We start from the raw sequence: 23,916 nt of genomic DNA on the forward strand, positions 1-23,916 counted from the left end.
GATTTGCAGGCGTTTCCATTGAATGGTGCGAATTCTCGTAAAATTGGGACGAGATTTTACAAGAATTACCTTTGCGTTTGTTTGCTGTCAAGAATGGTTGTTGTATTTTTCTCTTTGATTACTTGTAAAAAAAAAAAAAAAAAGTTTTGTCTCCTCCTCCGTCTAAACGTAACGCGCCATTTTCATTTGAAGTGAAATGGTCACGTGACCCCCGTACGTCACGTTCACTGGCGTGTAAATGTGAAAATAACGTTTGCATGAGACTTTTGCGATGTACCGCTAAATCGATGCGTCTGAAAAACACCTCATGAGAGTGCAAAAACCTTCCAGCGATATTTGAGAGGTTTTCCGAAGTTTAGGTTTTTCCATGACCATGTTTTTTTATCGCGATATTTGGGTTTGGCGCAATTCTAGTGGTAATGGAAACGCAGCTAGTGACGTACGCTGCCATTTGGGGTCAAGCTCATTTTCTGCATTTGACTCCATTATAAGCAGTTTGATGAAATAATGATCTTGAATGCACCGTGATCATTATGAGCGCACGGAAATCAGTCAAGATGTGCTTAGCAAGTATGGGAACGTTTTAGTGTTTAATGAAAACCGTTTCCAATGTCTAATTAAAAGTGGTTGCGTGAATTCCAAGTGCAAAAATTGTGAGCGAACTCACTAAAAGTAGTTTTAAAGAGCCTTAAATATAAACCATGACGCTTTGTTGACTATTTTATGGTTTCATTGCAATAGAAAATGTACATTATTGCTTTTGGGCCAATTTTGAAGCATTCAGCGTCTGTAATGATGGCCACATATTGCACACTTGATCTTCATTCTCTAAAATCACATTCAGTTACACCTTCAAGGCAAAAACTATCAAAGCCATCCCATATGTGTTCAGCACATCCTCACTGATCGTCGTGCTCTCGTAGTGTTCTGAGAGCGCCCCAGTAGATGATTTCGTGAAGCTGCTCGTGACGGAGTTCAATGCAGAAATGAGTCGGCGACCCCAAACTTTTGAACGACGGTGCACTTTGTATTTACTGAGCCAAACCTGCAAACCTGTTGGTGCAGCCGCGTCGGCGCCGACATTTCATCTTCATTAAAAATAAGCACCTTGCTCTCGCGTTTCGCAAATAAAACATGTAAACCTTCTGCACAGATGGTGAATCTTGCAAAAATAAAATAAAATAAAATAAAATAAAAATGCTCTCGGCATATCTCAGTATCCAGAGCCGGTTAATGAACCTGTAATGACGGTGACGCTGGTTTGCGCCACATATGGAATTCCGACACGATACAAGTGTCACCGTGTTTAATGTGACTACTGATCCTTGCAGTCTGCTCCTCGGTGGCGCGCAGGCACGGGATGTTTCCGTTCTGTGGCGGCTCCATCTGTTTCACAGTCTGAGGCTGAGCAAAGGCTGCTCTGGCAGAGAAGGTTTCGGTTGTGTTTTTTTGTATTTTTGGGGGGGGACTTTGTCCAAGTTTTACACTCCCAGTCAAACATTTAGACACACCTGTTTCTTCTTTATCTTTACTACTTTCTACACAGCAGACACACACTGAAGACATTAAATATATGACCAAAATCTGTGGATTAACGTGGCAAAAGAAAAAAAAAAAACTAAATAAATGGGTTATGTTATATATTTTATAAATGGAGGGTGGTTATTCTAGCTAGATCATCTAAAATAGAAAAGTTGTTTGAGTTATTTAACACTTTTTTGTTGAATACATTTTCCATATGTGTTCCTACAGAGTTTTGATGCCTTGAGTGACAATCTACAATGTAAATAGTCAATAATACAATGAAAATGAAAAAAAAAAACCATTAAATCAGAAGTATGTGTCCATATATATATATATATATATATATATATATATATATATATATATATATATATATATATATATATATATATATATGCACACACACACACACACACACACACACACACACACGGGCAGCTGGGCGAGGTCATAGTAATATGGGAGAGCAGGTGCTGAGGGATTAAGTGTCCTCCTGGCCTCTGGTTACACACTGCAGCCAGCCAGCGGAGCTGCTCGCCGTGTGTCCAGAGAGGAGCGAGCGAGCGAGCGGAGCAGGGCTTTTAGGCGAAGGTTGGGCCATATTTTCAGATGGAAAGATAAAGGCAGGATGAAAGAGTGGAAGAAAATCCCAGGTTAAAAGGAGGACAGAGACCCCGGGGCCGCTGTTGTTACGCAGCCCCCTGGCGGCCGCATCTTTTCTTTTTTTTTCTTTTCTCTTTTCTCTTTTTTATTTTTATTTTTTTACGTAAGCGCAACAAGCGCTGCGTCGGATGGCTGTGAGGAAGTCACAGTTTGTTGCCGCGGTCATTATGGTGTGTTTGCGCTCGCCGGTGTTGCCACTGCGTCACGCTGTGATGATTAACCAATGACAGGAAGTGCACGCAGCATGCAGGAGACGGGCCGAGGCGTAAGAGGCCGTATGTTGTTCCCCACGTCAAGCAGAGAGAGAGAGAGAGTGAGCGAGAGAATACATATTTTATTATTTTCTAAGAGAGAGAGAGAGAGAGAGAGAGAGAGAGAGAGAGAGAGAGAATACATATTTTACTCTTTTCTAAAGAGGATGCACTAGCGGTGCTGTCAGTGGCGTCCTCTTGTGTATCAGGTCAACCTGTATGAATCTGTATGTATGAGTTCAAGTTGGATTTGTATGCATTTGTGTCATTGCTATAACTGTGTTTTGCAGCCGCAGTGAATAATTCTAATGTTCGTTTTGCAGAAAATGGCCGCCCTTACCTTCTTGATAAGCAAAGGGATATGAGCTGTGCATGTGTGTGTGTGTGTGTGTGTGTGTGTGTGCGTGTGCAGACATGTACTGCGTACTTTCTAAAAACCACATCTCCATATATTGCTTCAAAAAGAGTGTACACTTAGAAAGCTGGGGAATAGCTTTTCTCTGATTTTATTTGTGTGAACGCAGTGTTTCCCTCTTCAAGTTCTCGTCCACTGTCCCTCTGACAGCCTCATCTGAAACAGGTGATCGCGTCACCAGACCCAGTGACAGCGCCGCACCTTCTCAACACAACTGTGGTCGGCGCAAACCGAAAGATGTCAAGCGAGCATCCGTGAACATCGATGTGCGTGTTGCAGCCTGCACGTACACATGACGGGCCAGGAGAGGTTATGTTCATAATGTTACAGTATGTTGTGTTCATAAGCATGCAGAAGATAAAACTGCATTTCCCAATATCACATTTTAATCAGTATCAACCCACCTGAAATTCATTGCAGGCAAAAATACACTACATGCGGAACTATTACTATACATTACTGTTACTATAGCATATTACTTTACCCATGAAAAGGTAAAGGGTGGCGATATGTGTGTTAGTGTTGTCAAAAATATCGATATATCGATATTTTTTCCGATACTGAAAATTAAAAACGATACGATATGACTTCTCCGTAGTATCTATATATATATATATCTTATACATAAATACAGTATGTGTGTGTGTGTGTGTATAAATACGCGTACACGCCCTGCTTTTTTTCTTTCCTCACAATTTCCCTTTGACACTGACGCAGTTGCTCTGTGCGGACAGCAACTCCAGACGTGCTGGAGGTCGGAACGCCTCCCCCACCGCGAAACGCAGCCAACGTGCTACTACATGAACCCAGCGGCTCCTCGGAGCCATACACTACAGTGACAATGACTGTTTCAGCGAGAATCGCGTAAACCCACAGCCCTCCCTGTAACCTTGGTTGCTACAGAAACATAACTGCACTCTGCTTGGTAACCTAGTCTTTTCTAATAGCTGTTGTCTTGGCAACAGTGCAACCGAAGTAATCCAGAAAAGGCCACGATCAACAAAGTGTTTCCTGTTGCAGCTTCTTCCTCCACGCACGCGCTTTTGTGTGTGTGTGTGTGTGTGTTTTTTTTTCCCGGGGGACTAATGAATCTGCTCTGTAAACCGCTCGCACGTTTTTTGGTTTTTTTTTTCCTTTTTGGAACGAAGAGGAGATTTAGAATTTGCCTCAAGTTTGGAATTCCTGATTATTTCTTCGCCCCGCTCTCAGGGAAACGGCATAATAACTGGAGCCGCCGTCTAATTTCCCAAGGTTTTGATAGAATCCTCTGCACACCTGTGCCCGTCGCTGTGTCTGTGCGCCCTGGTGCGAGAGGAAGTGGACATGTGCGGCACAAAAACCTCTGGGTGACGGTATAAACGTACTGAGTACAGTATATTTAATACGTAAGTATACGCAGAGGACACCTCAACACTGAGTAGGAAGTTATTAATTGAAAAAAATAGAAAGATGGTTAAAGAACTGCTTTTACTATGGGCCAGCATATTTTATCAGCGTATGAATGCTGAAACGGCTGCAATTGCTTTGGTCTCAACGTTTGAATAACGCTTTCAATGGCGGAACAAATCATCAGTTACGTTAAATTGATTATTTGAAAGAGTTTTAAAGAAGAAAGCATCTTCACCGTCTTGTTTGCGGCCCGCTTCTTTAGACCGGGCAGCTTTAAAACTGGCGCGCTAAAGGCAACATTTCCCTCTGACTCTGCTTCCTCTTCAGCGTTTTGCTCAGGTTCAGAAGCTCCTCAAAATATTACGTTCATCTTTCCGCAAATGTGCCCCAGGAATGGCTCAGCGCCTTTTCCTACAGCTGTAAGCAGACTGAATCTCTGCTTTACAACCCGTTATTTGCCTAAAATATTTCTATAAACTCCCCGATGGTGCCCCCAATTCCACTTTACACTCAGGTTTTTAGTCTTTAGCCTTTCTTTCTTTTTTTTTACTCTTTCAACCTCATAGTATCTGAGTATCTTGAACCTCGATCACTCAAAGCAGAAAATCTTTCTTCTTCGTGCTGAGGGCTGACTTATAAACCAGTGTTCAGGCAGGATTACTTCCTTCCCTCTCTAAAAATGTTCAATATCAAATGACTTTAAAACATGTGACAGTGTCGACGGCACATCGGTGACTTCCTTAAAGCGTTTCCACAAAAGCAGTCCAACGCGGCTCCAGTCGTAGCAAACATTTGGATTTGACCGGGTGTAGGATAAATGAGCGTGAGCGGAGGTGGAGAGGACATGAACGTGAGCCAAAATTACAGTTACATTACAGTCATTCACAGCTGGACTTTAATGAACACACAGAAAGCAATCACATGACTCATTTGTTAAAGATAAAATGAATGAATAATGAACACTTACTTAAAAAAAAAAAAAAAAAAAGTAAAGTTTCAGCAATCGAGTGCAAACAAACACATTTTCTGAAGCGGCACTAAAGCATTAATATGATTATTATTAATATGAATATGAACAGACTGATACGCATCTTTGAGAATTTTTTAGTGGATGTACGGTAATTTGGGACTTTTTCTAGTGGTGACACGGCGTATACCCTTGTATCACGTAGACTCCACCACTGACTTAAAGTAAAAGAAAAAAAGTCTTCCTCTTCAACCACGGCGGTTCTTACTGTGTTTTTTGAAATCGCAGCATCGCCATCATTGCACTTCACCCTGCGCTTGATTTAGACTCCAAAATGTCCGCAGAGCCTTTTCTTCAGAAAAAACAAAAAAAACCAAAAACCCAGCAGGCCACATTTCTCAGCCTGCTCCAGAACTGCTTGATTTCAGCTTCTTGCTTCAACCGCTGATTTTCGTACCTTCCGCGAGGGGAATAATAATGACAAAATAAAAGAAAACATGGTAGATGCAAGAGGTGCCTGCAGGGGGGTGTTGTCACTAACCTTGCATTACAGCACCGCAAATGGCTCATTTTCCAAACGTACTTATTTTAGCACCTACTTACAACAAGCACAATCAGTGAAGGCGAGGCAGGAGATTTCCTGTTCTTCGCCGCGGCTCTGCGATATGATATTTTTCCTTCTGGTGACCACGGACTTGTCCTCCTATGTCCTCACAAAACCGTTCGTGGACAAAGAGCAAGTTATAATATAGACACACAACCAGATTAACATTGCAGTCGTCTGCTCCTGGTCATTTCCACTTACAACCTAAACAAGACTGGAGACAGCTTTGTACCCACAAACTACTGCAGGTGGATATCAGAAAAGCCCGTTTTATTGTTAATACAGAGAAGCCTCACTTCATTGTTATTTGAAATAAACCATAATCAAACAGTTTCGAGATCTCACCGCTCCTGTTGCTGGCATTGTTTGCACTCGCTCTTTGCTTTGGCTTTATCGCGGACACTTTACAGCTACTCATCTTTTGCTGCCTCTCTGAAAATTACTCGACGACACACTTTGAATTAGTTCAGTGAGAACGACTGAACCAACATCCTTCTTTTACTTGTGCCTCTTATTTCTCTCATTTATCTTCTTGACCTTGTTTTTTTCTTTTCTTTTTTTTAACACACACGTACTGTCCCTTTCATATCTAAAGATGAAATCTTGTTGTGTGACAAAATTTGATTTTCTGTCGATGATTCTGCACAAAACAATTACTATTTTTTTTGTGTCTTGATATTCAAAATAACCAGGACACTCAAAAGCGAGGCCTTGCGGGGTCTGATCACAACCACAAAGAAAAACAATGCTGGCCTGTTGGACGTGTGATTTAAAGGTCCATTGCTTCAAATTTTTTTTAAGGAAGCTCGCCTGGCAGCGTCTTTCGTGGTTAGTGCTTCCTTAAAAAAAAAAAAAATGCTGCTACCAACGGTGCACCTTGCAATTGCCGGTGCCTTTTTGCTGTTATTCTGACGCCGCAAAGCATCTCATTTGAAGATCATCTCGTCCTTGCCATGTGCACTTCTCCTCATATGCATTGACGGACACGCGGCAGGCGCGCTCGCGGCAACCACGCCGACCTCCACCTTTGCCCCTCATATCCCTCGCCTGTTATTATTATCGACCACCCCGGTATTGGTGCTCCCCTGTAATATAACAACGCAGTAACAGTGTCAACATTTCATATCCCGTGGATTAACACCTCCGCCGTCTTTACAACTGACTCAGGCCGACTCTGCGGCCTTTAGAGCCTCCCGGCGAGCGCGGCGAGATCACGGCGCCTCCACCTAATGAGTGCAGGGAGCAGGCCGGGTGGGGACGTGGGGGTGGAGGGGACAATGAGAAGGAAAAGAGACGCTCTAAATATTGGCAGCAAATATTTGATTGTGCAGCAGCGTGGTCCCTGGACTCGGAGGTGTGTGCTCAGACACAACAGTGTCACACACGCTTAAATACGGTGCGTTATCAGAGGACTGCGCGGCGGCTGTCTCTGACTGGTGGCTTCACACCATTTACACAAACAGCCACACACAGTTGGTGGCGCAAATCCGACAAGTGCACACACACACACACACACACACACACACACCTGACTGAGCAGCAGCCAAGGGGGGTTAAGGTGGAAGTGTGCAGGGAGGCTTACAGCAGGGCTGCACTTCCCTTACCCCCCCCCCCCCCCCCCGAAAGAAATTACAACGCAATGGGAGGTCCTTTGTGCTCACAAAAAACACACAGTAACACTTACTGTGCGCGCGGAAAATGAGGTCATTGTGTGTTTAGCGTGTAAGGCGGTGATGCAAGCGTTCTCAATCTGCATGAAAGAGGGAAACAGGCCCGACCTTTGTACCGCAAGCATGGCATTATTTATTTATTTTTATCTGACTATTCCAGCAGGCGCTTTACCAGGAAGAGAGGGCAAATCCAGGTGTGCCTCAGAGCGACCTGAAGGTTCTGCTTCTTCTGTACGAAGCACACGCGTGAAGTTCCACGGAGCGCCTGCACGGCGCATCTCTGCTCTCCACATCGCTTCTCTCTCTCGCTCGGTGAGCAGCAACAGGTGATCAGAGTTCTCCACCTGGTGGACAGAAAGAGAACTGCTGCTGACTCCCCGTGAATTACAAATGGCACCAAGAAGTCAGACAGGGTAATATGCTTCTATCCCTAATTTAAATAATTCATTTAATTTTAAATATTGAGTTTGCTTCGTTCTCATTCAGCCATCCAGTTTCTGTCACGGATTATCCTGCCCTCAAGGTCATAGACGGGCTGGAGCCTTTCACAGCTCACATGGTGTTCACACCCTGGACAAGTTTATTGCAGGGCTACGGATAAATTTGAATGTTTTTTCTAGTTCTACCACTGTTGTTTTTCATACCCTCCACATGTAAGGAAGGGGGATTCTAAAAACGCAATGGCCAGCAGGGTTTGAGTATTGTCATTAACCTTACATATGTACTGTATCAGTATAACATCACAAACGGCCCATTTTCAGAACTTCATATTTTAGCACATGCTTACAACAAGCACAATCAGCAGCAGCGGGATTTGTCAAGTCTGGGAATTCCCCTGACACACTTTGAGACACGTGCTGTTGCCGGAATAGTATTGACATGCACAATATGAGACTTCCAAGAAGCTAAAAAGTTTAGCTTCCTCACCTCAAAAACTTGAAGGTGTATAATCAGTCTGGATACCAGAAATAGTAATAAATTAAAAGAAGAAAAAAAAGACCTTGAAAATAAAATAGAAATGGAGAGAGCAACTCTGAGCACAGATTCTGGCTTGTGGACTTGATCAGGGTCAGTTGACAGTTGCCACCAAAACATATCCCTCCAGCCCAGAAGGAAGAGCAAAAATTCCCCTAAAAGCAATTGTCCAATTCCACTTTTCCATAAAATGAGATTAATGTATTGCAGCAATAACTTTATCATAACAAATGTGCAACAGTGCAGAACAAAGAGTGAAAGTTGCTTGGTACACAACCACAACAACAAAATCTTTGGAATGCAAAACCAAACCCTCACAAAGCAGGTTGCACAAGTTTTCCATTCTCACTTCGTCTTTGAATTACAATTGGTTTCAGTATCCATCCATACATCCATCCATCCATCGCACTCTAGGCTGCAGGGGTTGCTAAGGTCCCAGCAGTCTGGACCATCCCGCTTCTTGGGTCGAAGACGGTGTTACTTTCAGCTGTTTATTACACAGCCACAAGACAACAAACAATCATTTGCACCAATTCACAGTTAGCAGTTGCCAAATGACCTAACATGTATGTTTTTAGGGCATAAGGAAGTCTGAGTAACAGAGAACCACCGCAGGCGAAGCGAGAACATGCAAACTCCACAAGGAAAGGGCCCAAGATTCGGAATTGAAACTGCAACCTTCTTGCCGTGAGGTCACAGTTCACTGCACCCATGTTTCACCCAGGCAGTTTTGATTTCCTCAAACGAAAACTCTGGGGAAAATGTCTGGTGACTGGTCTGATGCGAGAAGTGCTTTTTATCCGAGCTTTGCTCATTTGACACGTGTTGCATATGTTGACTTCTTATTGCTGTGTTGTTGAATTGTATGCACCATGCATGATTTTGAAACCCTTCCATGCACATTTGTCATCATTTATCTCATTGTTTTAATCACTGTCTTATTGTCTTTTAGTTTTTACCTCCATTACAAAAGTTTCAAAGCTTTTGAGTAATTACAGCCCCCACACGCCCTCATTGTGGGACAATGGAACACTTTCTTGTTTGCCTGTTTCTGAATGTTCACATTAGCTTTTGTAAGGAAGCTGCTATTCTTCCTAAGGTCTTCCTGAACTTCAGCAGATTCATTATTCTTTTTTATTTGTTTCATTTTAGGCAACACCTTTCCACATAATACTATTGGCATTATACATCACAGCTTAGTCTACTGCAGGCAGTAGACTTAGCGGGCATATGTGGCCCGCTAAGCTTTTAAATCTGGCCCACCAAACTTGAAGAAATTATATTAATAGTGAGTAAGTCATAAAATAACTGTATTTCATCCATTTTCCCCGTGTTTTAAGAGTTGTTTTAATAAAGACATAAATACCGTAGGGCCTCAAACACATATTTTGTTGGAACGCTTTTGTTCATTTTCTCGTGACAGTAAAGCACATGTTTCTACATATCCCATTAATATTTTATATTTTAATATTTTAATATGAAGTGGGTCACCAAAACACTCCTGCTCCTCTGTCAAATTTTAGAACCCATTGACCAGTCGAAAAAATTACATTTTTTCGACTGGTTTGTGCCTTGTTGTTACTGTATTAGGTGCCACAGACCACTTTAAAATCTGGCCAGATGTGCGCAGCTCAATTATCTCCCATTGAAACGCCTAAGCTGCAACACAAGTTTACAATTAAAAGAAATTACAAAATTCCAACTACACTTTTAAGGCGAAAAAAAAAAATCATATTGTTGCTCATTCCAAAACATGTTGAGGCATGAACGCATGCTTTTAAACTGGACCTTAAAGGAACAACACTTTGAATTCTTTGAATTTCCCAATTCATGTTACAGACAAAAAGACAATAAAGGCATTCTATAATGTGCTTTTAAGTGCTTTGATAAAGACGTGGCCGCGGTCCACTTCGGCCTGGGGGTTATTTCTCCCGGCAAACAACACCAACGTGTTGTTACAACTTGGTACAACGGTTTTTTTTCCCCCTCCCCGAAGACAATCCGACATTTAATTGTTGGTGCTGAGGGAAAACTACAGGAGGGAGAGCGGCAAATGCAAAGTGGCGCTGACGTCACGCATCAGCTGACCAGTTTGTTTTGCGCTGCTCCTGCTCGTCCCGGATAAAAACAGAAACACGGCCAGCCAGCGTCGCTAAAGGAAACGACGACACCAAAGCATCGTCACGGAACATCTCCTCGGCCGGTTACTTTAGCTACGAGTTAGCAGCATCTAGGCCACAAAGGCGTCCTCGGTGGTTGTTTGTTTGCTTTTGGGTTTCTATTTTTGTTTACCTCGACGCGGCTTTGCTCAGCTGTTTTTGCCCCCCTCGCCTGCTGTTATCACTTGACGCAATATGCCTTCGGAAAAATCCTTCAAACAAAGGAGGACATACGGTACGTGTTTGTTTTTTTGTTTTTTTTTAATCGTCGTTTTACTCACACGAATGTTTTTCTCTTGGCACTTTAAACGATTACGGAATTACCAGTTGCCCGTGTTTTTTTTATTTATTTATTTAATACCCAGCGTCTCAACGACGGCAACGTACACAGGCCCGACACAATTGTTTGTTGTGATCCTGGTTCGACAAATGCGTCGTGTCTTTTATCCGTTTAACTTGGGGGTTGGGATTTAAATGTAACGTTTTAAAGCCCTGGGCTCACAGTAGATGTTTTATACTCAACATCGTCGAGGTACTGTAGATAAAAACTAAGCATATTGTATGCTGCCTTTACTCGTCTTAAACATACAAAACACTCGCGAAACGAATTAGACGCATATTTAGATGCACGACGGATAAGAATCGGTGCAATTGCTGAATATTTGTGTGTTTGTTGAGCCGGACAGTTTGTGTGAGAGAAAAAAAAACAACAAAGTGGTGTCGAAATGCAGGGCAGAGAGAAAGAGCTGCAGGATTGGGGGATGGGACGCTGGTCAGGATGAGTGGGTTCGTTACAAAGAAGGAACAGCTTCAGGTGACGTCTGGAAAAATAAAAGTGCACAGTCGGCCTCTTTTTTTTAATTTCGGTTTTGGTTGGAACGTTTAGGCCGCGGCTTCGTTAGATTACAGTTTCGCTTGTTTTGTATCAGGCACGTTAGTTTTAAAACGACTTGTCTGACGGCAAAACCAAAATGCTGCTTCGGACATTCCAGTCGTTAAGTTTGTAACTCACTCATATATATGTACTTGTATAAATGCCAGTATTGTATTTCACTTCTTCGATCGAAGGACCGTGTTGCTTTGTTGTGTTTTTTTTTCTCTCTCTCTCTCTCCCTCTCTCCTCCGACCCGAGCTTAAGCTAAAAGTAACCGACTTCCGGTTCAACTTCACGCCGATTGGTCGAAACCGAGCCAACCGGCGCACGTGAGGGTCGGCCTGCAGACAGAAACATTTGTCACGTGTGTTTGAGAACGTGCCTCAGCCAATTTTTTTTGGGGGGGGGGCACAAATAGAACGATTTTTGAGAATCTGTCGGCTAATCTGCCTCGTGTATAAACATTGGTCGAGGAACAAGCAGCGGTTGCCAAGTGTTTAACACTGTTGCCAAGTGTTTAACACTGTTGACTAGGTATTTCTAAGCCACGTGTTGTTGTTGTTTTTTGTTTTTTTTATGTGTATTGATTGAATCCTCATCATCAACACAAGTCACTGTTGTCCAGCTTGTGTGAATTTGTCGACCCCAGTGAGTGTGCTACTGCTGACCACAAGTGCTACTCGCTCTGTGTGTTGGTCATAGCGAAGGGAAGATCCCTGCTGGGTTGGGCAATAAATGGATAATTCTGTTTTTATGACAGACCAGAAATCCACATGTTTTTCTAGACAGGGCCGCTTCCGCTTTTTTTTTTTTTTTTTTCATTTGATTTGAAATTGGATGACTAAGAGGCTGTTTGTCGTTGGGCCTAGTCATGAGAGACAGAGCTTCCCTGTTTGTGGCCTCTTAGCTCATCGTGATTGACCTGAGAAAATAGGACGGGGGCTCTCCACTCCTCTGGTTTTTACAGCGGAAATGGCCTCCTCGGAGCGATAAACGTTTGTCTGTTTTTTAAACTGACAAACACTGAGTGTTGTTGCGTTCTTGCCGTGAATTTTTTTTTACCCAGGCCACACTTGGGAAGGAGGACACTTCTACCCAGTCGGCTAACTGCAAGTGGGAGGCAAAGTATAAGCAGGCATAGGTGGAAGCAAACGAGCAGTGCACCAGTCTGTCCTAACTTATTAGTAAAGCCCATTATGATTCACGTTTCAATGAATAGGAAGAAAAAAATAAATGTATGTAATGCATAAATTACCGGTTTCAAGGTATAAATAAGCCAGACTTTGAAAACCGTTATATTTTCCACCATTTCTGAACTCTGAAGCTTGTGCGTTGTGTTTTCCAACGTTCTGTGATCATAATTCTATGAAGCCTTGATATCACTCTTCCAGAATCTTACAATGAGTATGTTCCATGAGTACCCGACCTGTTCAGAACATCTCTGTTAACTCCATTCTGTTTTCCGTCCTTACAGAACAGAGAGTAGAAGATGTGAGACTGATCAGACAGCAGCACCCCAACAAGATACCGGTGAGTTCCCTGCTTTCAAAACAGCAAACACCCCTCTGAGACAAGAACAAGGGGCTCCTATGATAGAAATGTATTATTGTAATGTGCAGACATGTGTGCGTAGGAAGTTGGAGGCCACCGCTTCCTGCTTCTACTCTAAACCACAGAATGGCTAACAAAACCGTCTAGAGTCGTTGTTTCCTGGTCCTTATATCAAATGCGTTAATGTATAATTCCTCGAAAGCACCCGAGACGGCGCTTGGCTGTTTTTGGATGTGGCGGCATCTGTTCATTGTCCAGTAGCACCTGGCAACCACCAGTAAATGGGAGCGAAACCTCATGTGTCACCTGCTGGTGTTATCACTCAGAGAGAGTCTCCAACCCAGGCCTCCATCTGCTGCCCCCTTATTAAGAAGCTCTCCAGTGTGTGTGTGTGTGTGTGTGTGTGTGTGTGTGTGTGTGTGTGTGTGTGTGTGTGTGTGTGTCTCCCTTGTGCTCTCCGGGGGTCGTAACGTGGTCGAGTGTTGCGACCGGGGGCTGATGTGCTGTGTCACTGTAATGTGACTCCGTGCAGACAGCCGCAGTGGAGCTCCCTGAGGAAGCAGAAACCAGGACAGGCCATGACTCACTGTAAAGCAGCACTGTAAAGCAGCACTGTAAAGTGATGTCATTTCTTACATGCAGTGATGCACTTTTCTCCACCTTTTTCACTCCAATATCAAGGACGGATAAAAGAAGAAAAAAAGTAGCATGAAAGTAAGCTGGCCTAAGCTCATTTCCTCAGGCAGCGCATTACTGTTCTCAAACTTGGCCTGTAAATACTGCGTTGCTAAAGCAAACCTGGTAATGCAAAGCATCGTGGGATCCAGGCGGGGAAATGTATTCACAAAAGCCTCGCTCCTTTTTACCGGAAGCTGTTGAACATTTGTGATCTGATATTTTGCATAAGTGCAGTCACATAGGAAACTGCACGCTGGGCTCAGTTTCCTGGGATGTTTACGGGGCTCTGCGTGTCACTGGAGTCGCAAATTAAAGAAGAACATGTGTTCTGGAGGGGAAGAAAGGGAATGTGGAAGTGAATTTTTTTTTTTTTTAAACCAATAATTCTACTTTATATTAAAAGTCCCCTCAGGGATCTCCAGCCCAGAGCCTTGCAGTCGGGTTGCCACAGTCTGCCTAGTATCAAAGATGGCGGAACACAAGTGTAAGAGTCGACGCGTCTCAGTTTCTCAAGTGTTGATACTGAGACTTGTTTGAGAAACGGTGTGAATCATCTGCGTCCACCTCAGTGATTCTGCACCTGAATCAGAGCTGGCGGAGTTAACAAAGAACTAAGACATGTAAATGCATCGGGTGTTGCTCCTCTTTCATTCTAATCTAATATGCGGCACCGCTGCCCGTTCAGTCTCACCGCTGACCATTGAAAGCAGCCTTTTCGGTGAAAGTCTCACACAGGGAGGCGGGCGGAACAATTGTTTCACAAATTTGAATATTTAAGCCCCAGACAAAAGCCTCGTTTTCACCCCTGGCTTTTTATTCATCTCGCTGCATTTCCATTCATTCACAGGAAGCCCAGCCCTTTATTTTGCTACACCCAAGTCAGCTTGATCTCTTTGTGTGTCCCCTCCTCCCCACCCCACCACCACCACTGTAGGTTATCATCGAGCGATACATGGGAGAAAAGCAGCTCCCCATTCTGGACAAGACCAAGTTCCTGGTGCCGGACCACGTTAACATGAGTGAACTCATCAAGATCATCAGGTGAGGGGAGGGGCGGGCAAGCTTTTTGACTGGTGGGTTCTAATATTTGACCGAGGGGGCCGGAGCAGCAGCAGCAGCAGCAGTAGCAGATGGACGGAGCGTTTTTGGTGACCCACCTCATAGGAGGAAAAAAAAAACATTGTGGGATGTGTAATATCTATTGAAAATCAAAAATGTCTTTTCCCCTTCTCCCCCACCAGGAGGCGCCTTCAGCTCAACTCCAACCAGGCCTTCTTCCTGCTGGTCAACGGCCACAGCATGGTCTCGGTGTCGGCCGTGATCTCGGAGGTGTACGAGCGCGAGCAGGACAACGACGGTTTCCTCTACATGGTCTACGCCTCCCAGGAGACCTTCGGCGCACCCCTGGCCGAACACTGAGCTGCCACCACCCCCGATCTGGGACAATCAGTAGTTTTGAGTTTTTACTTTCCCCCCTCCTCCTGTGTCGTCCTCCCCTCCCCCACACCCACCCATCCCCCGTCTCTAGTTCCGACTGTAAGAAGGTAAAAACTACAAACTGCTGAGTGCGTTTTCAACGGCGTACGACGATCCTCCCCCTCGCTTGAATTGGTCCACGTTCTCCGCGCTACCGGGGAGCGACTGTAGCGGCACCACGCTCTCCTCTTAGCGCCACTACAGTTTTCTCGAGTTCTAGCGGAGCGGTGCGAAAGAGGCCAGGTGTGTCTTAGTGCGTCTGCTGCTATCGTCCGTCGACCCGGTTGACAGCACACCTTTCTGTCCCATCCCCCCCGCGGTGTTCCTGCATCTTCTCGGCTTTGTCGATGTTCACGTCTTTGTGTAGAGTTTAAGGCGAGGATGCGGAAGTTAAAAAAGGGTGGCATTGCTCCGCAGCTCCCCGAGTTCGCTCGCGTACGTCTGCTGAGGAACAAAGCCAACCTTCATTTTGAAAAGGCGTTTGGAAACCAGGGGGAAGCGCTTTCGAGTGGTTTTATTCTTTCTTCCACTGGAAAGGTCAAAAGAAACTGATGTTTGTGCGACAGAATCTTTGAGTTTTTCTATCTCTTTCTCTATTTAAAAGTTCAGCCGAGGTCCCCGTTGAGGAGAGCACCTCTGCTCTGCTGTCGTTTTCCTTCAGTTGTCCCGCTTATGTTGTTTTTTTTTTTGTTGTTTTTTTTTTTACCTTCCAACCCCCTTTCCCTTGTAGCCTGAACCTCTTAACTATAACATAAGAGATGTTAGGAAACAGATTTTGCTATTGGAACAGATGATTGTAGAGTGCAGAATTTTGCACTGGTGTACAGATAGTGTTGACTTACTATTAGCTTTGATGATTGACAAAAAAAAAGGGTTGGGTTGGGAGGGCGGGAGAGTATGACCAAGTTGAATTTGGACACTATGTAACAGTAGGCTTGTTTTCTGATTGCATGTACGAGCGCAGGTCAATTGTGTTTCTTTCAGTGGTCGATGAGGAGCGGGAGCTTTAGACGGTCCTCCGCTCTTCATGTCCCATCACACCTGTCCTCGACCTTCTCAGTATCTTCTCAAGGGATTGTTAAGTCGCTTTTATATGGCAGTGTTTTATCAATTTATTTTTATTGAGTGTGTATGTGTGTTTTGTTTTGTTCTTTTCTTTTTTTAAAAAAAATTCTGTTGTACATGTCTCTCGTCCTCACCGTGTTCATTTTTTTTTTTTACGGGACAGCGTTGACATCTTTTTTTTTTTTTTTTGTTTTGTTTTTTTCTAACTTGTGAAAGCCACTGTGTGTTACAGAGAGGTGGAGCGTTTTTCTTTCAGTGCTGTGTTTTCTACCTGCCCCTCCTGCTTCGCAGACACACATATCCACCTACAGCAATATCACACACCTTCCTTGTATGCATTTCTGTCGATATTTTGTAAACAATAAAAGGAGTTAAAAAAAAAAAGATATATAACCATGGTTGTAAAGTTTATTCTTGCTTGGTGGACCACGACATCCTACATGTTTGCAGTGTCATGACGAGGTGTTCATGCACATTGGTCATTTACTCATTTGCCACAAATGTATTTTTATAATCTGATGTACTTCAGTGCAGAAGCTCCTCCTTTTGACCCTGAGCGTTGCCATAATAATATATTTGGAGGGGGAGGTCATGACCCCCTCACCTAAAAACAAAGTCATTTAGATGCACACACTGGGTTAATGGGTCCAGCACTCTTCCCATGTTCTAGAAAAAAAAACATGCTGTTATTCAAAATAATTATAGTAATAAAAGTAATTCTATAATGTGTAATGGCTTTATTAAGTACTCGGTATCGCTGAGTACTGAAATGCAAGAACTCGTACTCTACTTTAAAAATGTGGTTTGGTGCATCCCCTAGTTAGGAGCTATGGCAACCAGGGCGACGCGGTGGCGCAGTGGTCAGCGCTGCTGCCTCGCGGCAAGAAGGTTGTGAGTTCAATCCTGGGTCAGGGACCTTTCTGAGTGGAGTTTGCATGTTCTCCCTGTGTCTGTGTGGGTTCTCTCCAGGTTCTCCGGCTTCCTTCCGCTGTCCAAAAACATGCATGTGAGGTGAATTGGAAACTAAATTGCCCGTAGTTGTGAATGTGAGTGTGAATGGTTGTTTGTCTTTTTGTGGCGACTTGTCCTGGGTGTCGCACTGCTCTTTGCCCTATATGACAGCTGGGACCCTGAGCTCAGGAAGTAGCGGGTATTGAAGTGAAACTAGGGGATGGATGGAAAGTCATAATGCTACTTTGAGCCAATCAAAGAGCAACAACGCCGACGTATGAGAGAGATGTAGCAACTGTAAAGAACTGACAGGAAGTTGACTAAAAACGAAAAGAAAAAAACAAGCATAAAGCAATCATCATTTTTTAAAAGAAGCTTTATTGTTGGCTGAAAGATAATGGTGACTTCGCATCTATAACCTCACACTAGTTAATCTGAAAATGTAAATATTTCAGACTCACATTTTTCCTTTGTTAAAATGAGTAATCTGGATTTGAGTTTCTCAAACGACACTGATGCTTCCTCATGTGCTAGAAGCCCCAGATTTGACGTGGGTGTGTCTTGAGGGCCCCTGATGAAAAAGCAAGAGTCTACCTCCAACCCCAACCCTAACTCCAACCCCAACTTCAACCCTACCTCCAACCCCAACCCTAACCCTTAATGCATCTAAATCTAAACACTGGAAATTGTATTTATATCATGCCATGAATTGAGACGTCCTTTGAATGTACTGCCATGCAACAGACGCCTGCATGTAAACTTAAAGGGAACATCCAAGAGGTCACATCTACTGTCTGGTCATTGTTCAGAGAAATCTTAAGTATGAATCCAAAAGGGTGTCATGCAAATGAGCGGGGAACTTTAGTCCATCATCTTGGCAAACTGGAATTGCTTGCAACCAGTTCAAAGGAAACTTACATTTAGAATCAGATTCATTGTAAAACAAAGAAACTTGTTGTGCATGTGAGTGATACAGACGCTTAAAGGTTTGTCATGAGTCAAAAAAAACTTTAATAACATTTTTTTTTTAAATAATTCCACTATTAAAAATAATGGTTTCTGGCTTGAGAATGACAACTGTGAGAAAATGAATGGATGCACTTAAGAAAGAGGCAAAGATTAGATCACTTTTCTCACTTTAAGTGTCCAGAAAATATTTTGTTAATGCAAAAAAGCAAACAGGATCCAGTCTAAAACTGGCTAAAAACAAACCACAAGAACATTTACACGCACAGAAACTGTCGTAAGAGCAAACGTATTAATGCACACACACAAAACACAGAAGCTGAATGCGTTCCCTTATCATCCTACACATTACAACAAAGTTACATAACAATTTACATTGTCCCATCTGTTAACGTTCACTGGGCCAGCCACAGAACAGCGCTGGTGGTGACAACTTTCAGTAATTACATTTTCAGGTTACTCCAGTATTGTACTGTGCTCTTGCAAGTACTGTAAAAAATAGAACAGAGAATATAATGTACCGATTGAAGGAACAGAACGAGCTGCGACTGGAGGTAAAAACCGCCAGTGATGCGTGCACGAGTTGAATGAAATGTTTGTCCACTGATGCAGTTTTTCTTGATAGGCAGTATATCGTCAAGCAGAAAAAAAAAGAAACACAAAGAAAAAACAAAAGGCACTGAGCGGCGGTGTCTCAGAATACTTTGGTTGTTGTTGTTGTTTTTTTTTTTGTTTTTTTAAAAAGAATTATCACAAATTCTCAGTGGCAGGTTTGTAAAATATCTGCGGTCACGTCGTCATCGGCAGGAAAAGCTCAGTTGTCTCACAATCTCCTTCTGACTTGTGGACGGAGAGCTGTTGGGACGACACTGCTGCTAACCGCGAGCATGAAGTAGTATCATGAGGTAAGGCTGTGTCAGGTGTTCAGGTCCAACCAGCGCCCCTTGTGGGTCAGTCCCCCGAGTCCTTGCTGTCAGAGTGCGGAGTGTACTTGAGTCGAAATGTTCCTGGGGGGGAGGGGGGCGGACAAGGAGGAGACAGAGTTCCTGTGTTGAAGTTCGAAGTTCTCACTCACATTTGGGTAATGAAGATTTGTAGACTTGGGCTCATGAATAAATTAGAAGAAGCAACGTGAGTAAAAACTCCAGATGTACGAGTGAAAAATGGGGAATTGTGTTGAAAAGTAATACTTGTTGTAACTATGAAACCTAATAATTAACACATTTATTTTTCATGGATTTTTTTTCTTTTTCTTTCTTCTTTTCCAGTTTGAACAAATTGATCACCTTTGCATGATGTCTCATATGTGTGATGAGACATCATGCATATGAATATGAATGGATCCATTTTGTTTGAGTACTTAAATGTTTCCATACTTATGATTCAATATTATGTAACATATTTGATACATTATAATAACATTAGATTTATATTTAGACATATCAACCATGAAATAATGGATTTTTGATGTGTTCTCTATAACATGATCAATATAATTGATCATACAATTGATATTTGCATGATCAATTTACTTGATCATACAAATAAATTGTATATATTTGATCAAACTAACAAGTGCATTAAACAATATATTTCTATATTTTATGATGCGAAGATAAATTACTTTTTGCAAAATAAAATTCCACACAATACAACACCACACACACACACACACACACACACACAAAGAAAATTTGAAACCCCACCCCCTCACCTTGCTGCGTTGAATCCATGGACGGCTGTTTGCACTCCTCCGCCCGGTGTCCGTTGGCGCCGCAGTTGTAGCAGGACACGTTCCCGCCCGCGGTGACGCCCCGCCTCTGGCCTCCATTTCCCATGATGCCGTGGGGCTGGTAGAAGGCGTAGCTCTGCTGCTCGTGCGCGGCGGGGCCGTGGCGGTAGAGGGGCGGAGGCACCATCAGCGGGTACGGGAAGGGCGCGGCGGCCGCCGAGCCTGCAGCAGCGGCTGCTGCTGCTGCTGCGGCGCCGGACGGTGCCAGGAGGGGGCTGAGGTGGAGCAGGGGGCCGAGGGTGAAGAGGGAGGGGCCGGCCGACAGCGACTGCAGGTAGCCCGCCGCCGCAGCGTAACCAGGAAGCGGCCCGTAGGTGCCGCAGTTCACCCGGCAGCCGCAGGTGCTGCAGACGCACGGCGACGGGGCCGGGCCGGGACCCTGGTCCAGCGGGGTCCCGGCGGGGGAGGAGGGCGAGGGGGAGGGAGGGGGAGGGCGGTAGGTGTTGCCCGACACGGCGGCCACGGGGACGCCGCTGCCGGAGCCAGGTTTGGAGGAGGAGGAGGAGAAGGTAGAGGAAGGAGCGGGCAGGCAGGAGTAGTAACCCGGTGGGGAGGGGGGTGAGGAGGAAGTGGAAGATGAGGAGGAGGAGAGGGGGAAGTGGAGGGGCGGCTGGGAGACGTGGTGCAGGCTGTTGGAGCAGGAGGAGGGGGAGGAACAGGAGGAGGAGGAGAGGTGGAAGTGGAGGGGAGGCTGGGAGACGTGGTGGAGGCTGTTGGAGGAGGAGGACGAGGGAGAGGAACAGGAGGAGGAGGAGAGGTGGAAGTGGAGGGGAGGCTGGGAGACGTGGTGCAGGCTGTTGGAGGAGGAGGACGAGGGAGAGGAACAGGAGGAGGAGGAGAGGTGGAAGTGGAGGGGAGGCTGGGAGACGTGGTGCAGGCTGTTGGAGGAGGAGGAGGAGGGGGGAGAGGAACAGGAGGAGGAGGAGAGGTGGAAGTGGAGGGGAGGCTGGGAGACGTGGTGCAGGCTGTTGGAGGAGGAGGAGGAGGGGGGGGAGGAGCAGGAGGAGGAGGAGGAGAGGTGGAAGTGGAGGGGAGGCTGGGAGACGTGGTGCAGGCTGTTGGAGGTGGAGGTGGTGGCCGAGCTGGTCTCCACCACCGGGCCCCGGCGGGCGGCGGCCTCCTGCAGGGGGGAGGGGCCATCCAGGCCAAGCGCGGGGTAGACGGTCTCCGGCCGCACCCCCACCCCCACCCCCAGCCCCAGCCCCACCCCCGCGCTCAGTGGCGGGGGGCGGGGCTTACGCGGGGAGGCCAGGATGCGAGCCGGGTTGGAGGCGGGCGAGAGGAGGGTCTGCGGGTGGTAGGCGGCCTGCGGGTGGTAGGGGGGCTGCGGGAGGCCGAAGGAGCAGGACGGAGGGAGGGGAGGAGGAGGAGGAGGAGGGGGAGGAGGAGGAGGAGGCAGTGGATCCGTCTGGACAGGGAGGACCTGGGCGGTGGGCCGGCCGGAGCCTGGGGGGCAGCCGGAGTTCAGCACCAGGAGGCAGGAGCGCTCCTTCTCCAGGCCGCCTCCGGACGCATCCTGCGGGACACCTTGAACACACACAAGGTGTCATGATTCTGAAATAGGAACTTGGGATAACCAGAGAATTTATGGCCATATATATATATGTATATATATATATACTCTGGGATGGTTAGTGTGTGTGCGTGTAAGTGTGTGCGTGTGTGAGTGCACTCACGCCTGTGACTGTCTCTGGTCCGGTCCAGCGCGGCACTGCAGCACAGTGGAGTTCGGGGGGAGCATGAAGAGCTGGAGTAGCCTGAGGACGAGCTGCTGTCTGTGCAGATGGGATGGTGGTGCTGAACAGAGTCCACCTCCACTCGGAGCTCTCCTGCACCATATTTCAAAAAAAGAAAATCAGGGCAATGTTCGCAGCCCTCTGTTTGCGTCTGCATCTGAACAGACAAACGGCAGTTTGTGTGAGTGAAACCCCATCAGGCTTTTGAGAGCTTCGGCTGAGCCGACTCACTACCTGCAGCGGTGTGACTGGAAGGCGTCACCCTGGCAATGCCAGTGAAGGGACGCTTCTCCAACTTCATCTCCCTGCTGACACACACACACACACACACACACACACACACACACACACACACACACACACACACACACACACACACACACACACACAGAAAGGTCTCAGTGCATGTTCTAGATTCCCAAGGTGAAGAAAGAAAAACAAACAAACATCAACTTTATGTTTTCCCGTTACTTTTGTTTGCTATTTTAAAATGATTACGTTTGTTTTGAATAAGAATACCATCAACCGACATGTTCATTATCATGGCTATTTTGCTGTATGGCTGTGTGAAGCCATACTTAATGTATGCCTGCCTCATATGTTCTCACTTTCTTAATTTATTGCGGCCTCCCTAGCGAACCCCTCGCGACCCCCACCCCACCCCCCCCGGAAAACCGCCGCTATAAACCGCGATCAGACCGATCACGTCTATGGTCGACAGCTCCAGGTGCGGGCAAGGATTCACAGACAGCCGTTTTGCCACTTTGACCACCAGGGGGAGCATCAGCCCAAGGAAAGCGGTCATGGGTAAAATCTGCTCTCACGCAAGTCTTATCTGTCTCCCGGAAAATTAAAGCAGAGACTTTACTCTTTTTCTTTTTTTTTTTTTCTTTTTTTTTTTTTAGCACGTCCTCTTCAGGACACAGATGGAGGTATTTCTCACCTACCCAATGGAAACCTACTCAACATCGCTCCAAAAACATCAAGATTAAAAGATCAAAAGACAGGAAGAGGAGCTTGACGGGAAGAACATGCGGATGCATTTTCTTGCACTTTCCTGTTTTTGTGCCCTTGCACGCCTCGCTGTTGGTTATCTCCTCATTAGCACACCTTATCTGTGTAGCCACCTACGACCGGTTAACCATTGACGCCATCATCAGTTTGCTTTGTCACTGTTTAATGGGACACAGTTTGTGCGCGACCACGACTACAACGATCTGTGCGTGAGGCATCGCTTCAATGGAGGCGTGCGAGCAGATCAACGGTGAGGAGAAGTCAACACCGCATCCAACAATGACTTTTCACTGAGTCTCACTGACAAAATGCAAAATGAGTGCAGGGTCCCCGACATTTTAGGCTTCCACATTGTTAGAACGATCAAAACCAGACGTTGGCTGTAACTTATATTTGACTTGAAGAGGAGGTTGGGGGGGTGGGTGTGGGGGGGGGGGGGTAATTATGTGCGCCATCAGCCCAAATGCTATGCTCATGACTGTCCCCAGATGTCCTGGCAGACTGTGAACACGTGGAGGACGCACACTAAGCCACTGTTGGCTACGAAGGACAAATTCTGTGGATGTGACTCAGACAGAGTGGAGCAGCAGGCAGAAACCTCTGCAAAAGAAAAAAAGAAACAAAGGGGGAACTTTTGTTTTGTCGGATGGAATTGAGCCACAACTGAAGGACCGGTGAATACTTGTTGCACTGCAATTTAATTTGTTGTGCATTTTAGCATGAGTCAGACAATTTGACCATTTAAATACTCTTTTTTTTTATGATGATGATGCTTTGCAATTTTAGAGTAGAATTTTCTCATCTTTTATTTTAAAACAATTTTATTCCTTCGGGGCCTGAGCTGTCACTGGATTTTGCAATCCTCACGTGAACCGATCGAGCCGCGGCCGCGCTCGACGCCACGGCTTGGAAACGCGCTTGGTGTGAGAGGGTATGGAGCGATTTCCGCGCCGCAGACGCTTTTGCTGTGAACTGGGGGCGAGGGGGCTGTTGCGGCTTACTCCACTGACTTCTGCAGCTCCAGCTGAGTCTTGAGCTTCTTCTTGGCTCCTTGGGTCAAGTCGTACTTGTTCAGGTCCTCCTCCGTCAGCGCTAAAAACTGCATTGGATAAGGGAACAGGTTCAGAACGAGCGGCTGAGCGAACGTCGAATGGCAGAGCGCCAAGCGCTCGGCTGGCCAGGTGACCGCCCGACAA

At 45.5% G+C, this 23,916-nt stretch overlaps 2 protein-coding genes across 4 annotated transcripts in view; one reads left to right on the forward strand and one right to left on the reverse strand.

The window, feature by feature from the left end:
• Positions 1-10,418: 10,418 nt before the first annotated feature.
• On the forward strand, positions 10,419-16,654 carry map1lc3b (microtubule-associated protein 1 light chain 3 beta). Its single transcript, XM_076042631.1, has 4 exons — positions 10,419-10,852; positions 12,966-13,021; positions 14,655-14,761; positions 14,962-16,654. Exons 1-4 carry the CDS (start codon positions 10,813-10,815, stop codon positions 15,137-15,139), a joined length of 381 nt encoding a protein of 126 aa, XP_075898746.1. The 5' UTR covers positions 10,419-10,812; the 3' UTR covers positions 15,140-16,654.
• Positions 16,655-18,296: 1,642 nt separating this feature from the next.
• The window catches only part of zcchc14 (zinc finger, CCHC domain containing 14), a 22,336-nt gene continuing 16,716 nt past the window's right edge, over positions 18,297-23,916 (reverse strand). For 2 of the 3 annotated variants that reach the window (XM_076042716.1, XM_076042718.1), the window contains 5 exons: positions 23,722-23,819; positions 21,941-22,014; positions 21,647-21,799; positions 19,893-21,497; positions 18,297-19,185 (listed from right to left, as the gene is read on the reverse strand). In XM_076042716.1, the coding sequence (XP_075898831.1) occupies positions 19,130-19,185; positions 19,893-21,497; positions 21,647-21,799; positions 21,941-22,014; positions 23,722-23,819 (1,986 nt within the window). In that variant the 3' untranslated portion in view covers positions 18,297-19,129. The remainder of the gene's footprint in view (positions 19,186-19,892; positions 21,498-21,646; positions 21,800-21,940; positions 22,015-23,721; positions 23,820-23,916) is intronic. The other variant, XM_076042717.1, reaches the window with a different exon arrangement.

Source organism: Nelusetta ayraudi, unplaced genomic scaffold (assembly GCF_046127955.1).
Source record: "Nelusetta ayraudi isolate G7.1 ecotype Tasmania unplaced genomic scaffold, CSIRO-AGI_Nayr_v1 ptg000071l, whole genome shotgun sequence".
Taxonomy (NCBI): Eukaryota; Metazoa; Chordata; class Actinopteri; order Tetraodontiformes; family Monacanthidae; genus Nelusetta; species Nelusetta ayraudi.